This window comes from Mytilus californianus, unplaced genomic scaffold (assembly GCF_021869535.1).
Source record: "Mytilus californianus isolate M0D057914Y unplaced genomic scaffold, xbMytCali1.0.p SCAF_10, whole genome shotgun sequence".
Taxonomy (NCBI): domain Eukaryota; kingdom Metazoa; phylum Mollusca; class Bivalvia; order Mytilida; family Mytilidae; genus Mytilus; species Mytilus californianus.
Genome location: NW_026262582.1, coordinates 19,714,105 through 19,741,684, shown reverse-complemented (window position 1 = coordinate 19,741,684; position 27,580 = coordinate 19,714,105). Strand labels below are relative to the sequence as shown.

The 27,580-nt window shown below is 33.5% G+C and overlaps 1 protein-coding gene across 8 annotated transcripts in view; it reads right to left on the bottom strand.

Annotated features, from left to right (window-relative positions):
* Positions 1 to 6,023: 6,023 nt before the first annotated feature.
* Positions 6,024 to 27,580, bottom strand: part of LOC127717737 (uncharacterized) — a 98,296-nt gene continuing 76,739 nt past the window's right edge. For 5 of the 8 annotated variants that reach the window (XM_052223508.1, XM_052223507.1, XM_052223510.1 and 2 more), the window contains 10 exons: positions 25,491 to 25,589; positions 24,184 to 24,304; positions 22,198 to 22,705; positions 21,831 to 21,842; positions 18,787 to 18,813; positions 12,458 to 12,991; positions 11,752 to 11,946; positions 10,502 to 10,657; positions 8,605 to 9,225; positions 6,024 to 7,695 (listed from right to left, as the gene is read on the bottom strand). In XM_052223508.1, the coding sequence (XP_052079468.1) occupies positions 7,447 to 7,695; positions 8,605 to 9,225; positions 10,502 to 10,657; positions 11,752 to 11,946; positions 12,458 to 12,991; positions 18,787 to 18,813; positions 21,831 to 21,842; positions 22,198 to 22,705; positions 24,184 to 24,304; positions 25,491 to 25,589 (2,522 nt within the window). In that variant the 3' untranslated portion in view covers positions 6,024 to 7,446. The remainder of the gene's footprint in view (positions 7,696 to 8,604; positions 9,226 to 10,501; positions 10,658 to 11,751; positions 11,947 to 12,457; positions 12,992 to 18,786; positions 18,814 to 21,830; positions 21,843 to 22,197; positions 22,706 to 24,183; positions 24,305 to 25,490; positions 25,590 to 27,580) is intronic. The other 3 variants (XM_052223512.1, XM_052223509.1, XM_052223513.1) reach the window with 3 other exon arrangements.

Below are 27,580 nucleotides of genomic sequence, written 5' to 3'. Positions count from 1 at the left end.
TGGTTTTAGGAATCGAAACGGCATTTGGAAGGCCATTTAATTTACCTCAATTTGGGATTGACTCTTGAATTTTGAAGAGTCGAAATAGGATGAACGGAAGCCCAAACGAAAACATATAATTACAAGTTTAAATTGAAAACAACGTTCAAACCTATGATTGCGTTGAATAAAAACCACAATTTTTATACGTGTGCATGCAAAACAAATTTCTTGGTAGAGGAGTCTAAATACAGCACAAACAACATTTTCGATTTCTAACATCACTGAAGAGACATTAATTGTCGAAATCCGGATATGGTGTATAAATTTTTGCACCTCATGCATGTTTGCGGTATACCATTTTTTCCACAAGTTTATTGTTTTCTGTTTGGTATTAAATTATTTATTAAGATCCATTTTTTTATATACATCTGCATCCGTTTATTTGGCAATCTCCATGGCAGTCAGCAGGGTTTAAGAACATCCGTTGTTCGACCTGCTAGTCAAATGCGTTTTGTTAAAATATACTTTTTCACTTTTACATATATATCCCACATCCCCAAGTTTTTTACCCGTATATCCCATTTTCCCAAATTAATGCGTGTCATCATATCTAATTGGCAAGTGGGAGCCATTTTCGGCATGAGAAAACCCCCCACCCCTCTATAGCCAGTATTTATAAGATTTTACCATTTTCACCACTTCATTTGTTCAATTCTGATTTTTTCGCAACTGTTGTCATGATTAACTGGGGCATGGTGTGCTAACGGTATCTGGTGATAATAAAGGCATTGTTCACTCTTTTCTACTTTTTAGAATTTTCTTCAATAATTAAGCACCGAGTATTTAATCCGATCTTGATTTTTTTTGTGTTGATTGGTTTCTTTCTCAGTGACGTCAATCAAAGATATGCTTTATTTCATAATATTGTTAAAGTTAAACACAAAATTGTGTCAAACGTGATTAAAAGACTGCGAGAAAGTGCATGTTATTTGGACACATTGTCGAAAATGTTGTATTATTTTTCTAAATGTTCTCAGTACTGCGAAAACGATTTTCTGCACTTGTCCAAGGATTTGTATAGTAAACTATACAAATCGATGGCCTTGACTAGAAGTCTTTGAAGCAACTTTCTTTCTTTCTTTTCAGTAAATCCCTCCACTATCTGGAGCACCACAGGAATACTGTGTAACAGAGCAACGGATTTTAAAACTTCTTCTGCATGTGTGGGCCTAAGTTTATATCTTCGAAACTACACAGTAGAATATAGTCTTTACAGCAGCACAGATAGATACACATTTTCCTACCACCTATAAGAAAACGCAATGCACAACTTACAGAATTTTTAGGTAAAGCATAAATAAATTGTCTTTCTTACAACCCACATTTTCGCTCCGGATGTCTGACCTCCGATGGTTAAAAGATGTCATTTAAAGTTCCCTCATAACAAAATATACACTGTTGTCCTGTATAATCCGACCAGAATGAAATATTTTTTGGACTGTTATTTGACATGTCTTGATTTTTTTCTCTTTTTGTTCATGGTGTTGTACGTTCCTCTCTAACGTTTTTTTCCCTTTTTGGTCATGGTGTTGTACGTTCTTCTCTAACGTTTTTTTCCATCTTTGGTCATGGTGTTGTACGTTCTTCTCTAACGTTTTTTCCCCTTTTTGGTCATGGTGTTGTACGTTCCTCTCTAACGTTTTTTTCCTTTTTGTTCATGAATGGTGTTGTACGTTCCTCTCTAACGTTTTTCCTCTTTTTAGTCATGGCGTTGTACGTTCCTCTCTAACGTTTTTTTCCCTTTTTGGTCATGGTGTTGTACGGTCCTCTCTAACGTTTTATTGTTTTTAAACACTCGCAAACCAACGACACAAATCACATTTACATGTCAACATCCGGAGGGTCTACAACGATTAATACAATATATAGACTGTAAAGTGTAAAGTGTATATATGTTGTGTACAAGTTATCATTTTGTACAAATTATAATTTGTACAAAAAAATTGTACAAATTATAATTTGTATTTTGACTTTGTACAAATTGTAACTTGTACAAAAAGTGCTTGTACAAATTACAATTTGTACAAAATTTGACTAAAATTCACTTACAACTTGTACAATAATTTATAGTATGAGTTTTGTTATAAAAAAAGATTGATACACACTATTGAATGTGTATTCAATGACCACACAAAAAACCTTATTTATACAAAACAAATACCCAGATGGAGACAGGAAATGTAAATGATACATGCATGTCAGTTATGGTCGTGCCCCAACTGATCCTCGAAATATCTTAGGTGTAATTATTGAATCTGGGGAATTTGGGTACCGCATTGGAACAGCTATAGGAATTTTAACAGGATATTTGTTGAGAAATTAAATTGAAGCTGTTAAAGACACATCTTTATTCGTAGCAACGGTTCCTGAGCTTCAACTTTTGCTACGTGAATCAGTTAAACGGCTTTCAAACCTGGTGGTCAGGGTCCGTTAGGGGGTTCTTTTATGTAAATGCAAAGGGGGTGCAGCACTTCTATATGTAAATGTAAAAAGCAAAAGATGCAAAAAGATGCAATTCCCGATGCCATTATAGCATAATTCACTCACATGCTCAAACAAATGATACAGAACTATTTTTTTTATTTTGTAAATAAGGTTTCAAAAACTGGTGGTCAGGGTCCGTAAGGGTTTTTTTTCATGTAAATGCAAATAGAGCACTTCTAAACGTAAATGTGAAAAGCAAAAGATGTTGTGCAATTCCCGATGCCATAATTCACCCACATGCTCAAACAAATGATACAGAACTATTTTTGTATTATGTAAATAAGGTTTATTGTGTGGTCATTGAATAAACATTCTATTGTGTGTATCAATGCCTTTTTTTAATAACAAAATCCATACTAAATTATTGTACAAGTTATAAGTGAATTTTAGTCAAATTTTGTACAAATTGTAATTTGTACAAGCACTTTTTGTACAAATTACAATTTGTACAAAGTCAAAATACAAATTATAATTTGTACAATTTTTTGTACAAAATGATAACTTGTACACAACATATACACTGTGTCAAACTCTTGTCCCGAGTCAATAAGATTGTAAATAAATTTAATAAAGACTATACATGAACTAATTTATTAAATCACAAAAAGCTTAAGATAGAAAAAGACAACAATGGACGAGCTTCATTGCTTAGGTCAGATACATGAACATGTGTCGGTTTAAATAGTTCAGTTAGACTATAAAGCAAAGAAACCCCAAAGATTTGAAGGACAATCCCTAAACCTGCTATGTTTATGAATAATATTACTATAAATCTGGGTTTGAAATACCAGGCATGCAATTTCTATATTATATGTGTATGTTATATGAATGTTGTTTGACGAAATTGTAAGTTTTGGGAAAGATCGATCATATTTATTTTGGAAAATTAAATACTTGATATTGAATTGTACTGTATTACATTCCTGCAGGTATAAAATCGATCATAATTCCACAACTTTTTATATTTGTGATAAAACCAATATTTGAAACAATTCAGTAGAGAAAACCAACGACCGGATTTATGATTTAAGGAATGACTGTAATATTTTTTCTGTCTATGAAGAAATAACATAAAAAATGTGGTGCACACTAAATAACCCGCGCAGCGGGTTATTTTAAAGTGTGCACCACATTTTTTATGTTTGTGCACCACATTTTTTATGTTATTTCGAAAAGACAGAAAAACTATTACAGCTATTCCTTATAATTTAATTCTAAAAAGGAGTAAATCATGATAAAAATGTTGATGACGTCGCAGTCGCATGACAAACTTGTGTCTATGAGCTGATACACAAAACACTTTCAGCCAATCAGAAGACGCATTACATCCAAAATTAAATTATTCAACAATGAAACAACGAAACAATACCAGGCAGCAACCAATGACAATCACTTGCTTACCAGTTCCTGGCTTGGGATACGTTACGATACATCAACAGTGTGGATGGATTAAACATGTTCTTGAGTGCTCAGCTCTCCCCATAACCTAGCTTGGATGTCGCTCGCCTATGTCTATGTGCATGTTCAGCAATGGACACTGTAACATTGTAGACTAGAATATAGAATTCATGATATCAAGCTATTTTTCGTTGATCTTGTATTGCTGATCATTTTTCTGTTTACAGTTTCTCTCTACTTTCTTATCTATCCAAAACACTAAAAAGGTTAGAAAAATATAAGGGCAAACACTCGTACAAAAAGTCTCACTTGGCCGTTTGGACAACAGGCACCAAGTGTAAGACAACAGGCATCAAGTGTAAGAAAAGCTCACTTGGCCGTTTGGACAACAGGCACCAAGTGTAAGAAAAGCTCACTTGGCCGTTTGGACAACAGGCACCAAGTGTAAGAAAAGCTCACTTGGCCGTTTGGACAACGCGCCAAGTGTAAGAAAAGCTCACTTGGCCGTTTGGACCAGGTGAGTTAAAAACAAAATACGACCGGACTGTTAAATTAGTTGGAAAGAGCTTGACTATAAGATCGGTGCTAACGGAGACTTAGGTACTAAGCACTAAACAAAAACTTTTTATTTCGACAACCTTAGGCCTTTCATGCTTCGATATGTAAATACAGATTAAGTATTATTAATGAGTCCTCAAACCATTGTGTGTAATGCTATCTTAGGACAGCTTTGAATTACAGTCTAAGACATAATATTACTAGTAAATTCTGTTGGAAGATTTATCTAATAACATCTACTCTATCTTGAGATACTATTGAAATCCAGGCCCTAAGTCTTTGTTGATCAAACTGGGGACATGTGATCATGGTGATAACAGTGTGTTTCTGCTCCTGTACACGTATACAGCTTCTTACTTAACTGGATGATAGGCAAACAACAATCACTTGTTTATTCATATCCAAATATTTATGTAATTACATTTTATAAGTTAGGTTAGTATTGTTGAATTTATTAACTTTATTAAGGAAGATCTCTATCAATCTTTCCACCAGTGATTTTGATTACTGATTATATAATATACGAGGGTCTGGATGGGGAAAGGGGGGGTGTCCTTCACTTCCATATTCTTTAATTTTTTTTTGGCCATTTTTCTCCATTCTTTATACGGTAGCACATTATTCTCTATTCTTTATATTTTAGCACCTCATTATTCTCTATTCTTTATATTTTTGCCCATTATTCTACATTCTCTAAACACCCATCCACATCCTCATATATCTTCTAAGTTATTTTATGATCTCATTCAAATAGGCAAGAGATTTAAGAAAACAAAATGGACATTTAATTGACACTAAGATATATAACTGTATGATGGCATCCTTCATTTATATTAGTTCAAATTTGATGCAAGGGAAGAAACATGTGATGGATTATTGAATTTGTGTTCAATGTCCAGTGGCAAATAGTACATTCATATCAGGACAATCACATGTCTTTTAAATGTTATTTGAATATGAACCCTGCTATGTACTCAACAGAAACACAGATGATTTTAAACCTGCTAGTTTACATGATAACAGTCTGCAGGAAGACAAGCAACTGGACACATTATTTAAACTCTGACTTACTACTTAATGCTGCATGCTTAGGGATTAAATGCAAATAGCAATTTTTATTTTTTTGGTTTGACGCAGACAAACATCAACCAGATGACCTGCCAGGCTTGAGCTAACAATGCTACCAATAACTAAACAGCACCAAGGCAGTCGCTTTACATCCTAAACATCCAATTGTATTGTTGAATAAAACTTGTCACCAAGTTTGTACTACCATGAATAACATGAAGGGTGCCACATGTGAAGCAGAAATTGCTTACCCTTCCAGTGCACCTGAGATCATCACAGTTTTTGTTGTTCAGTCTGTGGTTTTCTATGTAGTAATTGTGTCTTGTTCGTTTCTTTTCTTCTCCAAATGATTACTCATTATTTAATCATTCAAGTATCGAAGGTTTTGTTCGATTGTAATTATTCTGCTCAACCTGGGTGCTGTGATTGGCAAATAAAGTATATGTTGTTATTTAAGACATTAAGAAACAAAATTTAGGCATAAACATTTATTAAAGCAATAATAATTAATAAATAGTTCATAAAAATCTTATCAAATCTTAAACAAAAGAGTATTCTTCAACACTTTTTATAAATATAATCTGACAACCCTGTTGTATTATATAGCTGTAAACATAGTGAAATTACAAACAGCTGTATGTCTGGAAGACTTCTTCACATTTTTTAATTACATGAAAATTATGGAACATTACAAAAAGTTCTTTTAAGGTAATATGGGGGTATAAACAAAACATCACACAATTATTTTCATATGTTGCCAAAATGTAGTTTTTATTGTGCTTTTTTCAAAAATATAATAAAAACTATTATGTCAGCAAACTTTTTTTCAAGCTTCAAGTTGTGAAAAACTGACACATTTTGAAAACCGCAATACACTTGTTTTTCTAAAATACATGTACAAAAACGAAATTTAACTGTACTGTCCAATATAAAATTAAATTATCTGAGTTATCTGCCCTTATAATACTAAGTTTGATGGAACCATATAATTTTCTTTTGTTTAAATCATAATTATGACAAAAGAATTGCATTCCTATCTCAATCATTAAAGCTTGTGACAGATTGTTTTTCCCTACCTAGTGATAAAAGTTGACAGAAGACCCCCATACTACCTTCAGCAAACCATTTATTTATTTTTTTTACAAATGTTTTATTTTTCTAATTAGAAGAATTAGTCATCACAATTAAAAGAAACTTATTTCATAATTTCTTTTCTAATTAATTTTATTCATTTAGTATAAAACCAAAATAAACAAATCTTAGATTCTTCCCCAATTAATTTAAGTGCAAAATTAAAAAAAAATGCATTGATTTTTATCTATTTTTGTTTTGTTTTTTGCAATATGCTGCCATAAAAATTGTCAAAAATAAATCTTAATTAGACAAAAATTCTCCAATTTAAAAAAAAAAAAAATGTTGGATGAGAATCTAAGATTTTTTTTATTATGGCTTAAACAGTAATTTTTCTTATTCCATATGGCAATATATAAAAGTATGCAAAGATAATAAATCTAACTTGTAATATATAAGATATGTGAAAAAATATATAAGAATTTGTGATTTGGCAAGACATCATGTGTTTATAATTTGCGTGTTTTCCTCAAACATTGGTTAGAAATTTGTGACAGAAATATGTAAAAAAACATCATATCATTACATGTAAAGCTCTTTTTAAAGCAAAAAAATATTTAAAGCTATAACATATCTTTGACCAAAACAAATCAGCTTGTTTAAAAAAAAACATTAAGCAAACAAAATTTTAATAATCTTCATAGTCCGGCAAATTTTTTTAATAATCTGGCAAAAAATTTGCTAATAAACTAATTTGAGAGGAGCCAAGTATCGTAAAGTATTGTATGCATTGTTCGTTGAACTAATGTAGGTTTTTTTGAAGAATTATGATGTTGTCTGGCGACGAATCTTAGTTCTGACAACTTGCAACATAATAAGTTTACGAGCTCCAAACTTGTCTCCAAGGGCAACTATGGTTCCTTTGTCTTGACTCATGGTTACATTAAAGACATCGACACCAGTATTAAAGGCACAGATCTCACTTCCGTTTTTCGTACGCCAGAGACGAATAGTACCGTCTTTGGAACCTGAGACAATGATCTCATTATCAACAGATATGGCAGAACACCAAACCTGAAAAATATAGGGAAACAATTGTTATGTAACAATTCAAATTAGATGAATTTACTTAAAGTTACTATTAATTTATGGTATATCCAGAAATAAAAAGTAAGATGGTTGGATCTTTTAAGGTCTGCACCAAAATCTTTTCCAACTACTAGTATAAAGACCAATAATCAGACATTTTTCTTATGTGTTTAAACAGAGCTTTGCAAATACTTGCTTGTCCGAATAAAATGAATGGACCATCAGACTAGTGTCAAACGGTGCAGACTGCTTGGAAAAACATATCTTTTAATCCCATTCTGCATAAAATTTAAGTTCAATTAATGTTTTCCTTTACTCTTGAGGCTTTCTCCAAGATGATAATTTTACTAATATAATCTGATGTTTTATCTTTTTTTTTCACAGAATACAAATCAGGGGAGATAATCATCATTACCAATAAAAGTTGCAAGATAACCAAATATCTAATTGCAAATCACTTTGAAGGCACTTTCTCCAAGTTGATAATTCCACTAAGATAGTATGATTTTCTTTATTTTCTTTTTTTATAGAATACAAAATAAAGGAGATATAATCTACATTTTTTGTTTGTTACCACACCAAAATGTCGCAAATTTCAAAATATTAATTCTTGCAACTTGCTGCTCATGTGAACTTAGTCATCCGTGGGTCATATTTAGTAAAACTTCTAGACGTTCCCCTGCGTCTATCCTATAAAGTGAAAATCCCCATTCCTTTTCTTTCATGGTAAGAACTGAAAATACTCTATACCTTAGCAAAATTAGTTAGGCTTATGTATTTAATGTTTTACAACAGGCTTCATCTGAGTAGACAAGAGAGGACTGCCCATAGTGGGCAGGTTCAAATGCCCCCTAGTGGCCAGAGCTTGTGTAACTTTACAAGCTATAAACTAACCTCATCAGTATGTCCTGACATTGTCTGCACTGGCTTTTCTGTTGTCATATCCCATAATTTCATTGTGTTGTCTGCGGAACAAGAGACTAAATATTTATTGTCCTGTGATAATGACACAGCCTTAACTTCTTTACTGTGGGCATGGCCGCCAGATGATAATAACTGACGATCAGCTTGACCTGAACGTAATTTCCAAATAACGAGATCACCATTACGTAAACCTGTACAAGCTTCTTCATGTGGCAATATGGCGGTACATTCAGGATTAGCATCCAATCGTAAAATACTAGCATCGTTTATATTATAACTTGTTAATGTCATATCAAACACTACAAATTCTGCGTAATTGTCGAAAGAGTTTGTAAATCCCGCCACACAGTAGCGGTCATTCTGTGACAAAGCTAAGAAATTTATATAGTCATTGTTTCCTACAGGTGCATCGTAACGCATTTCTTTGATTGGTTGGTTACCTAATAAGTCCCATACTACGATACTTGAAGCATTGCCGAATTTGTCTGAACGTCCAAATACGACCTTGTCTGGATCTGACATTACACATAAAGCTGAGCATGTTTCTTCTACTCCCATGTCTAATGGCTTCCCTGTTGTAAAGTCCCAGATCTGAAAATTAGGAAAACACATATATCAAATAATATCAAAATAACTGACTGACTCCCACAGAAATTAATAGTTACAGGTATAGACAAGTCATTATTATGTATTATGGTAAAAAAAAAGCAAACTATCTCTATTATGTGAATTAGTTTTGGTTTGTCAATACAAATAGGTTATATCAAATTACTGTAAATGTTGATGTGTGTCTCTTTAAAAATTCAATTTCAAATATATCATATGTTAATAAAAGCAAGGCCCCTAAGAGCCCATTGAAAAATTACAGATAACAATTTCCTTGAGTATTTATTGGCTAAGATTGTGTCTATAGAAGCCAATGGATGTTGGAGATGATTATCAATCAAAAAATTTAATTTGCTGAATAATTCGTGCAATATAGCACCATATTTTTTCAACCGCTCACTCAACATAAGAAGGAAGTGACGATGCTCCTTAACGGACAAATGATGTTCACTAAAACCAAAGGTTTTGACGGAAATGCAACAAACTTGAAAGTGGTCTATTGTGCCATATAAAAATTAGGAGATGTGGTATGATTGCCAATGTCTCATTCAACTACCCATCAGATGATGTGGATATAAATGTTTACCAAGTTTAACCTTTGTAAAAAGATAAGGAGTGCTTTGCAGTATCATAAACTACATTAATATGAATCACTTACTGTTGAACAGGTCTTGGGATATATTCCCAATTCTAAATCTCATTCTAGCCAATAAAACCTTGGCCACATCATGAGTCAACCAATCAAAACTGATATTCGTTCAAGTTATTTTTCAAGATGGTGTGAATATCAAATGAAACTTTTAAAATAGCTATGCACATACCTGCCAACTTTGGGGGATTTAAGGCACAAGAGGACCTAATGCATACCTATACATGTCATAGTGTACTTAATTTGAATATCTATGGTTTTGAATGAGTATACATGTGTTTAAATGTATTTTTACTCCTCTGAATGCCTTTTTTAATTTTGGTCTAAATATTTGAGTTGTATAAGGATCAGGTCAACACCTCTCATGGGAAATATCCCCCCCCCCCCCCCCCCCCCCCCAATAAAATGGGAATGTTGGCAGGTCTGTTTGCACCATGATGCAAAGCAATAACTAACAGTTCATAGTCATTTCCAACAAATCTGTAGTGATAATATGACAAACTATCATTCACCAGAATTATGCTGTGTTAATTATTGCAAAATATACCAATATTTATTATAGATATACCTCATGTTCATTTCTTTTTTCAAAAACTGAAGCCAGAACCCTACCTGTAATTTTTTAACTGTTACACCTTTTCTTGTAGAAAATTCATTTATTTCTAAATCAGCATGGACTGCTCCAACTAATAACCGATCATTACAAGCCAGATGTAGATTTGTTGATCCCACTGTGTCTCCTTTCATTATTCTTAGTAATTCTCCTGTCTGAAAGATAGAAAAAAAAATATACACAATGAAAACATTTTTATGCTTTTAATATTTCAAGTTCAGTGAAACCAAGGATTTACATATTATACATATTAAGGTGGTACCTAACACTACAGGGAGATAACTCTGTAAAAATCAGCTAAACGTTTTAATTACGTTGTATTGTTAAGGATATATTAAGCTTCTCAATGATCAAAATTAGTGTTTGTCAAACTGCTATATAACCAATGAAATTTTTCTGATAAAGTGGTTGGTTCAAATTTTTTGAAATTTTTATATTTTTGTCAAAGGGTCAAAGTAAACATTTTGTCAAAATTTTATGAAAATTAAACGAGCCAAATTAATATTAGTCAAGGTGTTTGGTACCACCTTAAGTTTTACTAAATAAATCATTGTTGAAACTTACTCTTCAATAGTAAACGATAAAAGTTCCTTTAGCTTTTTTGAAAGTCAATTTACCCAGTGTGTGTATTTAGACCTTCCTACACACTCCATACTTGTGGCGGTCCCAGTGTTTATTTTTAGACCTACCTGCATATTCCATACTTGTGGCAGTCCCAGTGTTTGTATTTAGACCTACCTGCTAATTCCATACTTATGGCAGTCCCAGTATTCAAACCTTCCTGCATATTCCATACTTGTGGTGATCCCAGTGACAGTATTTAGACCTACCTGCATATATATATATATATTCCAGACTTGTGGCGGTCCCAGTCAGTATATGTTTAGACCTACCTGCATATTCCATACTTGTGGTGATCCCAGTGACAGTATTTAGACCTACCTGCATATATATATATATATATTCCAGACTTGTGGCGGTCCCAGTCAGTATATGTTTAGACCTACCTGCATATTCCATACTTTTGGTGATTCCAGGGACAGTACTTAGACCTATCTGCATATTCCATACTTTTGGTGGTCCCAGGGACAGTACTTAGACCTACCTGCATATTCCATACTTGTATTGGTCCCAGGGACAGTACTGAGACCTACTTGCATATTCCATACTTGTGACAATCCCAGTCAGTATATACTTAAGATCTACCTGCATATTTCATACTTGTGGCAGTCCCAGTATTCAAACCTACCTGCATATTCCATACTTGTGGTGGTCCCAGTGTTGATCCTGTTACAACTGTACGTCCATCTTCATTCATCAGACAACAGTCTACACGTACTTCATCTCCAGCAGCTCCAGGGGTGACGGCACCACTAGCAGAATGATATGTAACTAGTTGTTGTGTTCCTTGGTTGTTGATAAGTACTGTTCTCACATTCTGAACCTTCAAAAAATAAAATACAAATATTACTGGAAAAGGTATGATGGTATTATATTTTCAGTGAATAAGATTACCCTCAAACTTCTTTTATTACATCTATTGCACTGATCGTCCTGAAAATGCATGAACTATTTGCCACTGGACATTAAGCAAACAACAATCAATCAATCCATTACAGTGAAACACTGTGTCAAAGAAAACGTCCAGTATTTTCATGCTATAGCTTCATACAACAATCGGTCTAAAGACATTGTCAATGATATTGCATTGTATCAATACAAAGTGAGAAAACATAAAAGAAAATGATTACCTTCCTTCTATTTCATACTTTACATTACAAGTCATTGTAATACAATTTTCAACTTTTAACCAATTGATTGATTGTTTTTGGTGTTTTACACCACTTTCAGCACTAATGAATAAATGTGTTATTTGGTCATTGGTTGAATATTTTTTCAACATTCTAATTCTTGGATTAGTTATTCTATAAATATTAGATCCTCCACCACATTACCTGATAAGAAGACTGCATTGTGCTGTATTTATTCATAGTATTAGAGCCACCACCACCACCTCCCATCATGGTTCCTGTTCCAGATGCTAAGTCATAATCAGCTGTTGTAGATTCACCGGCATCCATAGCTGAGTGACCACCAAGAGACTGACCACCCATTGTATTTGAACTGTACATTTTAGATGCAGAGTAGTTGCTGGTTCCAGTTCCATATCCTGCACTTCCACCTCCGCCAGTAAGAGTTCCAGTTCCATATCCTCCACCTCCACCGCCGCCACCAATGGTGCGTGTAGTAGTTGTTGAGTATTCTCCACTTGTCATACCATAACCACCTCCACCACCACCGCCATAACCTCCTCCGCCACCACCGCCATATCCTTCTCCACCAGCAATACCATATCCTCCTCCAGCTCCGCCAGCACCACCTGCTGTTGCCGTATTACTTGTATAATATGACGAGAATGCTGATCCTCCGCCTGCACCTCCTCCCATACCACCGCCGCCAGCTCCACCGCCACCATTCACAACTGTTACCTACAGAGAAAAATAAATGCAGTTTTTAGAAAAATCATCTTATTTATCAGTTATTTTCCGAGGATATGAAAAAGAGCTTTTTTCCCTATTTTCCAACTGTTGCTTTTTTTGGTTCAAAATTCTGATCTGTAAGCATCTTAAATCTCTGGTTTTCATCTAGGTGTTTATTAAATTTCATTCCTTTAAAATATAATTTTCAGAACAAAACATATTTTTAATTAGTTCATTTCTAAGACATGAATTAAAAGTTTTGAACATATGTGAAAGGCTTCCACTATTAGTTGTACTTATAAAGATACAACTTCAATTTTCTATGGATGCAGTACGTGTATATAAACAATCTTATAAAAAGTTTCACTGTAAGACATATTTGGCTGCAGACCCCCTTAAATATCACAACATTATATTGATATCGTACTATAAGGCCTTCTTTGAGAAAAAAAAACAAAAGAAAAAGAAAAAGCTGAAAATATTCATGGTAATGTAAACACATTGAAATTAAAATCCTTCCCAATTCACAGAAGTGCTATTAGCTGTCACTCCAGGTAAATTTTGTCAAAATAAGCTAAAAAACATTGCAAATGTATTATTAGCTTTTAGTAAAAAATTCAGTTTATTTGAACCCTTTAATTTGACTTGGGTTACGCAAGTTCTAACCATGTTCAGTTGTTAAACAAAAGAATGTCAACATTGTTTCATACAGCAATTTTAAGTTAGGCCACAAACTACAAAATAAGTTAAAGCCCCATTTAAGATATATTTTAAGTACAAAAACCTCAACTTTTAAAAAATTTACCAGCATTAGCAGATAAGTTAGAAGAAAAGAAAATCAGTAAGAAGCTATCATATTAATCAAGGGACAAGAGTTATTTTAAAATACTTAAACTGTTTAAAACAAGGAATTATTTGAATCTGGAATAATTTCAAATTCTGTAAAATTGATAACTAGAGGCTCTCAAGAGCCTGTGTCGCTCACCTGTATTTACTGATGCTTTGGAAATCATGTAAAATAAGGTTAAAATCATAATTAATAGTATTAGATATTAGATATTATAATGATATCTAAGATAATAACAAAAAACTGCTAAATTTTTGTAAAATAACTAACTCAGGGGCAGCAACCCAACAACGGGTTGTCGGATTCGTCTGAAAATTTCAGGGCAGATAAATCTAAATCTGATGAACAGATTTGCTCTAAATGCTTAAGTTTCAGAGATATAAACCAAAAACTGCATTTTACCCCTATGTTCTATTTTTAACCAAGTCGGCCATGATGGTTGGAAGGTGGGGTCATCGGACAAATTTTTTACACTAGATACCCTAATAATGATTATGGCCAAGTATGGTTAAATTAATTTGTCTCAGTAGTTTCAGAGAAGAAGATTTTTGTAAAAGATTACAAAAATTTACAAAAAATTGTTAAAAATTGACTATTAAGGGCAATTACTCCTAAAGGGGTCGACTGACAATTTTGGTCATGACAACTTATTTGTAGATCTTACTTTGCTGAACATTATTGCTGTTTACAGTTTATCTCTATCTATAATAATATTCAAGATAATAACCAATAAAATGCTCCGCAGGGCGCAGCTTGATACGACCGCAGAGGTCGAACCCTGAACAGTTGGGACAAGTATGGACACAACATTCAAGCTTGATACAGCTCTGAATTTGGATTGTGATTAAATATTTGACACAGCATAGGTTTCTGACACAGAATGAATGTGGTCTAAGAACTTAAAAATTTTAAATTGGACATTCACCTATTATGGTCCAATATCCAAAATCTAAATACATGGTTAGATTCAGCATATCAAAGACCCCCAAGAATTCAATTTTTGATGAAATCAAACAAAGTTTAATTTTGGACCCTTTTGACCTCAATGTGGACAAAGTTGATAACGGGGCCCAAAAATCAAAAATCTAAATACATGGTTAGATTCAGCATATCAAAGAACCCCATATATTCAATTTTTGTTGAAATCAAACAAAGTTTAATTTTAGACCCTGATTTGGACCAACTTGAAAACTGGGCCCATAATCAAAAATCTAAATACATGTTTAGATTCAGCATATCAAAGAACCCTAAGAATTCAATTTTTGTTAAAATCAAACTTAGTTTAATTTTGGACCCTTTGGACCTTAATGTAGACCAATTTAAAAACGGAACTAAAAATTAAGAATCTAAATACACGGTTAGATTCGGCATATCAAAGAACCCCAATAATTCAATTTTTGATGAAATCAAACAAAGTTTAATTTTGGACCCTTTGAACCTCAATGTGGACCAATTTAAAAACGGGGCCCAAAATCCAAAAACTTAATACACGGTTAGATTCAGCATATTAAACAACCCCAAGAATTCAAGAATAAAACCCCATTGAAATTGGTCAAGAAATAAGCAATTTATACGAAGTATCTTCTTTTGCACAATACTGTGCAATTGAATATTTCTTGCTATTGTGCAATACTGCACAATTGACAATTTTTTGCTATTGCGCAATATTGTGCTATTGGATATTTCTTGCTATTGCGCAATACTGTGCAATTGAAGATTTCTTGCTATTGCGCAATACTGTGCAATTGAAGATTTCTTGCTATTGTGTAATACTGTGCAATTGAAAATTTCTTGCTATTGCACAATACTTATTATATAATAATTTACACATCCTGTTTGGTGTGTATCTCCTACCATATCATTATTATTTGCTTTTAAATATAAATCAGAAATAACCAACTTAAAATGGAAAATTTTAAAAGAAAAAAAAAATGAAAAACCCCCCCCCACCCTCAAATTTTTTGAACCCCCTTATGATTCATCACCCCCAAACTCAATCCCAGCCTTCCCTTTGTGGTATATTACCTTGCAGTACAATTTCAGAGAGATCCATACACTTGAACACAAGTTATTGTCTGGAAACTAGAAAAATGTGTTTTTGGGCCCTTTTTTGGCCCCCAATTCCTAAACGTTTCGGGCAATTACCCACAAACTCAATTCCAGCTTTCCCTTTGTGATATGGAACCTTGTAGTACAATTTCAGAAATATCCAAACACTTACACACAAGTTATTGTCATAAAACTAGAAAAATGCTTGTTTTTTGCCCCTTTTTTGGCCCCTAATTCCTAAAATTTTGAGGCAATTACCCCCAAATTCAATCCCAGCATTCCCTGTGTGATATGGAACCTTGTGGTACAATTTCAGAGAGATCCATACACTTGAACACAAGTTATTGTCTGGAAACTAGAAAAATGCTTATTTTTGGCCCCTTTTGGGCCCCTTATTCCTAAACGTTTCGGGCAATTACCCCCAAACTCAATTCCAGCTTTCCCTTTGTGATATGGAACCTTGTAGTACAATTTCAGAAATATCCAAACACTTACACACAAGTTATTGTCATAAAACTAGAAAAATGCTTGTTTTTTGCCCCTTTTTTGGCCCCTAATTCCTAAAATTTTGAGGCAATTACCCCCAAATTCAATCCCAGCATTCCCTGTAAGATATGGAACCTTGTGGTACAATTTCAGAGAGATCCATACACTTGAACACAAGTTATTGTCTGGAAACTAGAAAAATGCTTATTTTTGGCCCCTTTTGGGCCCCTTATTCCTAAACGTTTCGGGCAATTACCCCCAAACTCAATTCCAGCTTTCCCTTTGTGATATGGAACCTTGTAGTACAATTTCAGAAAGATCCATACACTTTCACACAAGTTATTGCCATGAAACTAGAAAAATGCTTGTTTTTTGCCCCTTTTTTGGCCCCTAATTCCTAATATTTTGAGGCAATTACCCCCAAAATCAATCCCAGCATTCCCTTTGTGATATGGAACCTTGTAGTACAATGTCAGAGAGATCCATACACTAACACACAAGTTATGTCTGGAAGTTACAAAAATGCTTATTTTTGGCCTCTTTTTGGCCCCTAATTCCTTAACTGTTGGTACCATAACCCCCAAAATCAATCCCAACCTTCCTTTTGTGGTATTGAACCTTATGGTAAAATTTCATAGAGATCCATTCACTTAAACTAAAGTTAGAGTGTGAAAACCAGTGTGTCTTCGGACGACGCAGGACGACGCCGGACGACGACGCCAACGTCATACCAATATACGACCACAAAATTTTTTGCGGTCGTATAAAAACTGCAAAATTTCCTTAAAATTACCAATTCAGGGGCAGCAAGTGCCAGCAACCCAACAACAGGATGTCAGATTTGTCTGAAAATTTCAGGGCAGATAGATCTTGACCTGATAATCAGTTTTACCCTATGTCAGATTTACTCTAAATGCTTTGGTTTCAGAGATATAAGCCAAAATCTACATTTTACCCCTATGTCCTTTTTTTAGCCATGGCGGCCATCTTGGTTGGTTGGCGGGGTCATCGGACGAAGGACGCCAAGTGATGAGAAAAGCTCACTTGGCCCTTTGGGCCAAGTGAGCTAAAAATGAGTGATGAGACTAAACAAGCTAAAGAGGGAAGGTTCATTTTACATTCACTGATATATCAGTTAACTAACTAACCCCCCCCCTTAAGCCATGCATGTATGGCTTACCCTCCTAACTTGGTTTAGTTTTCATCACATATTTCTTATCAATTGTACAGATTTCAAAAATTATTTCAGATTCAAACAATTCCTGTTATCAACCTTTTTAATCAATTAAAAAGAAATTTCCATCATGTTTCAAAAAAAAACTTCTTTGTCATATTATAATCAAAGACACTTACTCTGGATAAAATAAAGAACAGTCATGGGAATTAAACTGGTTAAAAGTGCCTTGAATAACAAAAGAAATCTTCGGTAACTGGTCGTTAAGACACGATCATAAAGAACATTAACAAGCTAATTATAATTCATAAGACTTTCACCCCTGTTTGCCCTTCGAAAAAATGACCTGCTTTGATTATTTTTTTTCTATCATAAATCAAGATTTTCAAAAATTTATTATGTCCATGTCTTGAAAATGAGAAGTCTTAAGGCTTTTTTCCGTCATATTTCATACCTTTCTACATTTCAAAATCTCCACAGGGAATTTTTAATATTAATCGACCTAATGCATCTCTATTACATGTAATGTCAGGACTGTTCTTTTGGTCATTTTTCCTTTTTTGCCATGAAATTATCAATTTGTTGTCATCAATATAGCTAATCAACCCTTTGCTATCTCTGCCTCTCTTTCATAAGAGTTTTCAATCTGATATTCTATGGTTTTGTATGCCTTTTATATGTATTTAGTTTCTATAATTGAGCACTCAAGGGTCATGACAAAAACGGAGAAAGTTAGTAGGTCTAATCTTTCAATTAATATAATTTCATCATTAACAGAGTAACCACTTGACCAAACTCCCAAAAATGTGATCCCCACCAGTGACAGTGATTCAAAGGCTAAATTTGATGCATACAATCATTTTGTGTCATAATTAAATCGCTCATAAACATCCCACGACATGGAAAGCAAAATGAAAGAATTACCGACACCCTACTAAAAATAGAACTTGAAAAATGTGTATACGCCAAAATTGACAGAGAAGTAAAATCTTTCATAAATAGAATGTAAACAAAATAATATCCTCATCTGCCTACATAAAAACTTCAATTGGCCATAAAACAGATCTGTAAAAATGCTGAATCAAAATATGACTGATTGATTGATGGTTGCTTAACTTCCAAAAACAAAAGTGAAAATATGTGTAAATGACTTCCTGTTAGTGTTACTAAGCAACAGGATTTGTTTGTTTTATTAGTATATGTAGTGCCCCTTGAAAATCTAGTACAAAGGAGTACACAAAAACATACCTCTGGGTATTGAAAGAAGTTCAACGACTATTGAAAAATAAGCCAAACATTACATACATCAAAATGAAAAGATATTGGATAAGTGTTCATAAAAAATAAAGTCTAAAATACATGTACCATTAATGTGAATAAAATAGTTAAGCATGCATCCTTTCATGCCAGAATTTGAAAACAATAAATATGATCATATTTAGTATAAGGTAAAAACACAACTGTCACATTTTATCCCATTAATAAAAACTTCAATGGAGAACCACCTGAATGGACATTAATTCTTTCCTTATGTTTTTTTTTCAAGTATTATTTTCTTATGATCAACATGTGGTTAATTTGATCTCATTTTTTCATTTGTAAAAAAAAAAATTCATGACGTCAAATTTTCTTGCTTTCCATTTTTGGGGTACCTGTAACAAAAACTAGAGGCTCTAAAGAGCCTGTGTCGCTCACCTTGGTCTATGTGCATATTAAACAATGGACACAGATGGATTCATGACAAAATTGTGTTTTGGTGATGATGATGTGTTTGTAGATCTTACTTTACTGAACATTCTTGCTCCTTACTATTATCTCTATCTATAATGAACTTGGCCCAGTAGTTACAGTGGAAAATATTTTGTAAAAATTTACAAAAATTTACAAAATTTATGAAAATTGTAAAAAATTGACTATAAAGGGCAATAACTCCTTAAGGGGTCAATTGACAATTTTGGTCATGTTGACTTATTTGTAGATCTAACTTTGCTGTACATTATTGCTGTTTACAGTTTATCTCTATCTATAATAATATTCAAGATAATAACCAAAAGCTGCAAAATTTTCTTAAAATTACCAATTCAGGGGCAGCAACCCAACAACATGTTGCCTGATTGGTCTGAAAATTTCAGGGCAGATAGATCTTGACCTAATGAACATTTTTATACCATCAGATTTGCTCTAAATGCTTTGGTTTCAGAGATATGAGCCAAAAACTGCATTTTACCCTATGTATTATTTTTTTGCCATGTCGGCCATCTTGGTTTGCGGGCAGGGTCATCGGACACATTTTTTAAACTAGATACCCTAATGATGATTGTGGACAATTTTGGATAAATTTGTCTTACTAGTTTCAGAGGAGAAGATTTTTGTAAAAGATTACAAAAATTTACGAAAAATGGTTAAAAATTGACTATAAAGGGCAATAACTCCTTAAGGGGTCAACTGACCATTTTGGTCAAGTTGACTTATTTGTAGATCATACTTTGCTGAACATTATTGCTGTTTACAGTTTATCTCTATCTATAATAATATTCAAGATAATAACCAAAAACGGCAAAATTTCCTTAAAATTACCAATTCAGGGGCAGCAACCCAACAACGGGTAGTCCGATTCATCTGAAAATTTCAGGGCAGATAGATCTTGACCTGATAAACAATTTTACCCCATATCAGATTTGCTCTAAATGCTATGGTTTCAGAGATATAAGCCAAAATCTACATTTTACCCCTATGTTCTATTTTTAGCCATGGCGGCCATCTTGGTTGGTTGGCGGGGTCATCGGACACATTTTTTTAACTAGATACCCCAATGATGATTGTGGCCAAGTTTGGTCAAATTTGGCCCAGTAGTTTCAGAGGAGAAGATTTTTGTAAAAGTTTACGTACGACGGACGACGGACAACGGACGCAGGACGACAGACGACGGACGCAAAGTGATGAGAAAAGCTCACTTGACCTTTCAGGTCAGGTGAGCTAAAAAAGGCTACCCTGCATAATGATGTAACAAAGAAAGAACAGAATTTTTTGCAGATCAGAATCCTTCATATGGTTAACAAGAATGTGTCCATAGTACACGGATGCACCACTCGCACTATCATTTTCTATGTTCAGTGGATCGTAAAATTGGGGTCAAAACTCTTAATTTGGCATTAAAATTAGAAAGATCATATCATAGGGAACATGTGTATCAAGTTTCAAGTTGATTGGACTTCAATGGGGGTCTCATTGGGGGGTTCTGATCCCAGATCCCGCTTACTGTTTTGTCAGATTCCCGTATCCAGCTTACACTATGTATGTAAGCAATTCTCATTTTTTTGTAATTTCCCGTGTCCCGCTAGACTCCAATTCCCGTTTTCACGGCACAATAATTTTACTTTCACGTGTCACGCTTACAAAAATTAGGCAATCCCGCGTCACGCTTAGACCTCAATGAGACCCACTTCAACTTCATCAAAAACTACCTTGACCAAAAACTTTAACCTGAAGAGGGACAGACGGATGGATGGACAAACAAACAGACACACAGACCAGTAAACATAATGCCCTTACTACTACCGTAGGTGGGGCATAAAAAATCATTAGATAAACAGATTACTCCTCACTCTAGACAGTCCTTGGATTTTAAATTTGAAAATTCTATTTCTCGAAAACTATTTCACACTCTATGCAGTGGTAGATTATTCACATTTTTCATTAGGGTCTAGATAGGGGGTTCATCATTTCTGTATTCTTTAATTTTTTGGCCATTTTTCTCTATTCTTTTTGACAATTATTCTCTATTCACTATTCTAGCACCCCATTTATCTCTATTCTTTATTTATTAGGCCCTTAACTCCATATTTATTTTCATTATTCTCTATTCTGTAAGCCCCGTCCAGATCCTCATCACATTTGTCAAACAAACTTCTCAGAAAGATAATCAATTCTCACAAGCAAAATCAGCAATATTGTCAACCTCATTAAAATACTGATCCTGTGTCCAAGCTTTGCTTACCAGGATCTACAACCGCTCAATTCTACTTTGTGTTTCAAAGAACTTTTGGGATCCTCTGGTTTTGTCGGATTAATACACACCTTCAAAAACTTGAAGGCTGAAATTTCATTGGCTGATGTAATAATTACCAAAACAGAAAGTAAAACTTTGTGTTGTTAGATTCTTGTAAGCAAAGCTTGAACACAAGATTTGTATTTTAATTAGATTGCAATATTGTAAGCATCAAACAAAAATTAAAAATTACAAAGTATAAAAATATGAATTTCAGAAAAATAAACCACAAAAAATGACTTACTTCTGCATCCAGCTAATTTTAACGAAGCAGGAAAAAATATTGAATGAATGGTATTAATGAAATTAAATCTAATTAGCAACAAGGCATACAACATACATTCAATGTAGCAATGATAATATCAAAATAACATGGCCTAAACAATGCAATAATTCAGATAACAGAAATCATACAATAACAATTTAACACTGTCAAAGAGATACAATTTTTCCTATTTTACATTTTATTTGACTAATACTTTTTCTAAAATGTTTATTAACTTCTCTCTATTTTGTGACTAAGTCTCCACAGTTTTTTTATTCAAATTTTTAATATCCAATTTTCTCCTTCCAATGGTAACCATATAACAACATGAACAATTAATAATTACCTTAGCTCCTCCTGCTCCTCCACCTCCAGCTCCGCCTCCTAAAGCTTGGGCGACAGGCAGATTGGTTGCAGTAGGTGGTGAAATTGACATTGAGGGTGCTCCGCCTCCACCACCGCCTCCTCCTGCTCCCATTGGAATCACTCCTGGTTTCAAACCCCAGAAAGCCCACATCAGACTGGCCAAAAATGCCATTGTTCCAAGAATTGCTCCCATTACAGCTCCAGCTCTAGCTCCGCCAGCAGCTCCACCTCCTGCAAGTGGTACGGGACCAGCACCACCTCCTGTCAGGGCACCAGTAATTGGCCCTCCACTTCCTGATGGACCGACACTTCCTGAACCACCTCCAACAGAAATAGATCCTGGATTACCAATACCTACATTAGTTCCTCCGCCTGGCCCACCACCAGAGGCTCCAGGGGCAACAACTCCTCCTCCTCCTAGATCTCCTGGAATTGGGTATGGTCCAGTTGAAGGAGGAAGTGGGACCCTCTGGGGAGCTGTGGGTCTCCTATCAATACAAAACATTATATTAGTCATGTATAGAAAAAGAACAATTTACTTCTTTACATTAAACTGTTGGTGGACTCAGTAATCAGTGCTTTGGTACTTAAATAATTTTTTACACATTTTTTTAAAAATTCCCCAAAGGTAAATTAAGAAACTATTAAGAAACTAAGATTCCAACTCTCTTAGTCAAAGTTGACTTTAAATGAGTTTTGCTATTTTTTTTAAGGTCCTTTTCAGTAAGAGCTCTGAACCTTTCCTTGTATCTATACATCACTGGCTTTCAAGTATAAAAATAAAGATGTGGTATGATTGCCAATGAGACAACTATCCACCAAAGTTCAAATGAAGTGGATGGTAAGCATATATACACACTGTACGGCCTTCAACAATGAGAAAAACCCCATACCGTATAGTCAGCTATAAAAGGCCGTGACATGAAAAATATGTAACAATTCAATTGAGAAAACTAATGGACTAATTTATAACAAAACAATTTATGAAAAATAAATATGACAGACTATATGGGTTTGAGCAATCCTAATGAAGATAAATCTAGGAAAACAGTTCAGACGCAACAAATTTATAAAATGTTATTTTCATTTAGTTCTTTACATTGGAAATTTTGATCCAAATAATCAGATGACCTGATTTAAAACTTTCACTGGTTACATCATAAAAAGGTCATTGATTGAGAGGCTGGTTGTTGACTGCCTCATGATGGTGTCTTATAAATATCTGTTTTACTCATTTTGATTTTGGTTACTGATTCATACATTTACTTTTAATTTTATTAAAAATTGCAGTGTAAACACCTTGCAATTCAACCAATCAAATGAAATTTCATGTTGGTTACTTAAATCATATCACTTTAAAAAAATTGCTTCCTAATAAAAAGATGTATTTGATTAGATAATATCAATAGATTTATATATTATATATTGTTATTATTTGTGTATATTATGTTGTAAATTGGAAGTTATAAATAATAAAAATAAAAAAAAAAAAAAAAAAATCATATCACTTTATGAGCACTGCCTCAGTTGTCTCATGGTAGCGTGTTCGCCTCAAGTGCGGGATGTCGTGGGTTTGAACCACATGTTGATTATAAGAAAATAGTCAAACGAGAGACTTTTAAATTGGTATTTGCTGCTTCTCCACTAAGGCATAAAGAGTAAAAGCAAAGGCTGGTCAGCTCGGAGTCAGAATAATGTGTCAGGGTAAGTTGACAATTTTGTCTTCCTGCGGACTGTTACCTTGTGAACTAGCATGTTAAAAATCCAGCTCAGCGTGTTGGTCTAGTACAAAGCAGGGTTAATATTCATATAAAGTTAACATGTTCTCGTCCTAAATATGAATATTATTTTGCTTCTGGACGTTAAGCAGCCATCCATCACTTTACGATACCCAAAGAAAAAATAACGAATCCACAGTACAAACAATGAATGGACATTTCATCCAGTACTTCTGTTAAATACTTACGGTATACTAACAAGAATGTATCCTGGTCTTCCATTAGTGATGACATAATAAGTACCCTTCCAGTTGGCACCTGTTGCTGATTCTCCAAGGTCTATAAACCTGTAGTTCTTGTAAAAAGCACCTGTGAAATGAAGAAAGGTTGAGACTTCATATCATATGAATCCTACTGCAAATTCTTAAATTCTGTTAATAAATTATTTCTCCCCAAACTTTATATTTGTGTTTTGTCTATTCTAGGGTCTTTAGGAAATCTCTTTATAGACACAGTTGTAGCTTTTACTGATTTTGTACTTGCCAAGCAACATGACATGTGGCACTAGTGGAGCAGAATCTATTTACCTTTCAGGAACACCCAAGATCATTTCCACTGTTTGTTAGTATTTGTGTTACATTATTGTTTTGTGTTTTGTAGTCTGCTGTTTGTATTGTCACCATTTTTTTTTTCTTTTTCTCATGTAGTCTGTTTTTCGTCCACTTTTGATTTTTGATTGCCCTCTTTGGAATCTTCTGTCTCTTTTTATGGAAATTTATTTTTTCAGTTTTAATGTAAGAGAAGATCATAGTTTGACATATTCATAATGATTTATATTTGCATTAATTTCCTACTTTCGGAGTTATCTTCCTTTATCTATAACTTTAATTTGTAGTTAAACATATTTTTAGAACATATAGATTCATACACCATGCACAATTCATGTTATTTTCTATAAAATAGTTTTCTTGTTAAGTATGGTTATCCATATACACATCATTTTGTAACTCTGATTATATATAATTATTTAATTTCTTGACATGGATAGGATCTAAAGAATGTTCACATGACTTAACTATGTTGTTCATGCACTCAAAGGTAGATATGAGGCCTGGAAAATTAAGGATGTTCGCTTGTCATGTTTTGGAATTTTTGTCAGATTTTCGGAATCCCATTGAACACCATTTTCCTTTTTATAAATCTTTTACATGTATAATTATAAGCCACCTCTAAAATTCTTATAAAATTTTAATTATTTTTAATAGTTTATGAGATCTTAAACTTGTCAATGATAAAGCTATGAAAAGTCAAGAGAGAACATTTTCCCGCCAACATTTCAATGGCTAATATCTCAAAAACAAGCACATTGACCTATATATTTTTTTGGCTCTTTTGGTTTCTTTATTAATCCCCTATCAATATATACTACTGTTATGAAAAGCTTGTTATTTTGAAAATGAGTAGGGAACTTCCTTAAGATATCAAGCCTGTTACAATAGGGTTTTGGATTACATTCTCCTCAATTTTTACCCCAGAAAACAAAACCCTGTCATACCTCCTATGATACCAGTAAATGGGTTCATCACATTACCACCAGCATCCAGTCTGCCTCCAATATAAACATACTTCACTTCATCAAAGACAGAGTGACTTACTGAAAATACAAATACATCACTACAATACATTGAACGATTCATGCTAAATACAAATACATTTACTGTATCATTTAAATGACCTTTGAAGTGACCCACTGAAATATAAATATGGTTAAAGCTAAAAAAAAACCCTATATAGTATGTAAGACCCTCCCTCATCTACTCAAAATTAGCCTCATGGTCTATTCTCATTTAGAAACAAGTAAAACTGTGAGCTACTGCTCACTGATGATACCCCGCCAAAATATTTCGGTAAACAGGAAGTTGTTGAGTGATGAATCTGAAAACACATCACATGTTAAAGCTGACTTATATAAACCCGGAAACCAAATTTCAGAAATCCTTGTCAAGTAGTTCCTCAGAAAAATGTGACGAAAATTTTCAACTTGGCTATCATGTGTAAAATAATACAAGTGTTAGGTAAACAGGAAGTTGTTGAGTAATGAATCTGAAAACGCATCACACAGTGTAACTTACTTATATAAACCCTGAAACCAAATTTCAGAAATCCTTGTCAAGTAGTTCCTGAGAAAAATGCGACGAAAATATTCATGGGACGGACGGATGGACTGACGGAAGGGCAGACAGAGGTAAAACAGTATACCCCCACTTTTTTAAAGCGAGGGTATAAAATCAGGAAAGTTCAATAATTTAATGTGGGAAATTTACCCTGTTTATTCTCTGACAGTGAAATGTGAAAAAATTGCTTTCAATTAAAGTTCTTTAAATTCACCATTTCAGAATTACAGAATAAGACAATAAATTATTTTGACTTAATTTTTTTAGGTGTTTGGTTTTGTTGTTTTGTAACCATATGAAACATCTGATAAAATGTACCCTCACCAATTATACTTATATTTTTACAGTATATTTGTTCAGTCTCATAAAAACCTAAAAAAATATATTGCATTTCATGCTGAATACATTTAAATACCGTATGAAATACTTGTACTTGATAACATATCACTTTTTAAAATTTTTTTAAACAACTCTTCCCTCATTCTACATTTATTCATATTCATGAAAATATTTGGAGCAATCATGCATTACATTTGAAAAACTTTTAACTGCCTACATACAGTTAAATAAATAAATAGAGATGCAAAGTATATCATAAAATATCAGCCTTTGAAGTTTACAATTAAAAAAAGTCATGCCTGATACATAATAGATGAAAAAACACATAGCTTTAATCTTTGTAGTCATCAGTTATCTCCCCTTATAATACATTCAGTAATGTTGAAGCATGTTGAATCAGTGTTGATTAACAGTAGTATAGTTCAAGATATGATATTGTAAATAAATAGAATTGACAAATCTGATAAAATATACCACAAACGCCCACTTACCAATAATCCAAGCTAGAAATTGACAACATGTAGACATAAACAAAAATCACATAGGTTGAAATAGTCTGAATAAATATATAAGGTTGAAATAGTCTGAATAAATAAGGTTGAAATACTCTGAATAAATATGATTGAAATAGTCTGAATAATGCCTATTTAAAGAAAAAAATGTCAGTTTAAAGAATTAAAGGGTTAAGTATTCACTGCTGTTCAATTTATGATACAAAGAGGGTCACTTGAAGTCAAACAATATTTCAAAATGTTTTTACATCTGAAAGACATCAGTTTTTAGATGTGTTCATATTGTTATTGAAAATACATATGCTACGGCTATTTGTGTCTCAAGCAGGAGGTTGGACAAGACAGAAATATCCACATATATATGTACACACTGTTCCCTGAGATAATCAAAAAAGTTTTTAATACATTTAACATTAATGGGTAAGAAAAAAAATCAAACACCAGCAAGAATAAAAGACAAAGACTTGAAGTCCTTTTGTTGGCCTTGGGCTGTTTTCTGCTCTTTGGTTGGGTTCTTGTCTCTTTGACACATTCCCCATTTTCAATTCTATTATGATAAAATCATACATTCCGGTATCCAAGTCTTGCATTCCTTTTGGTGCTTGATTCTTTATCTCTTT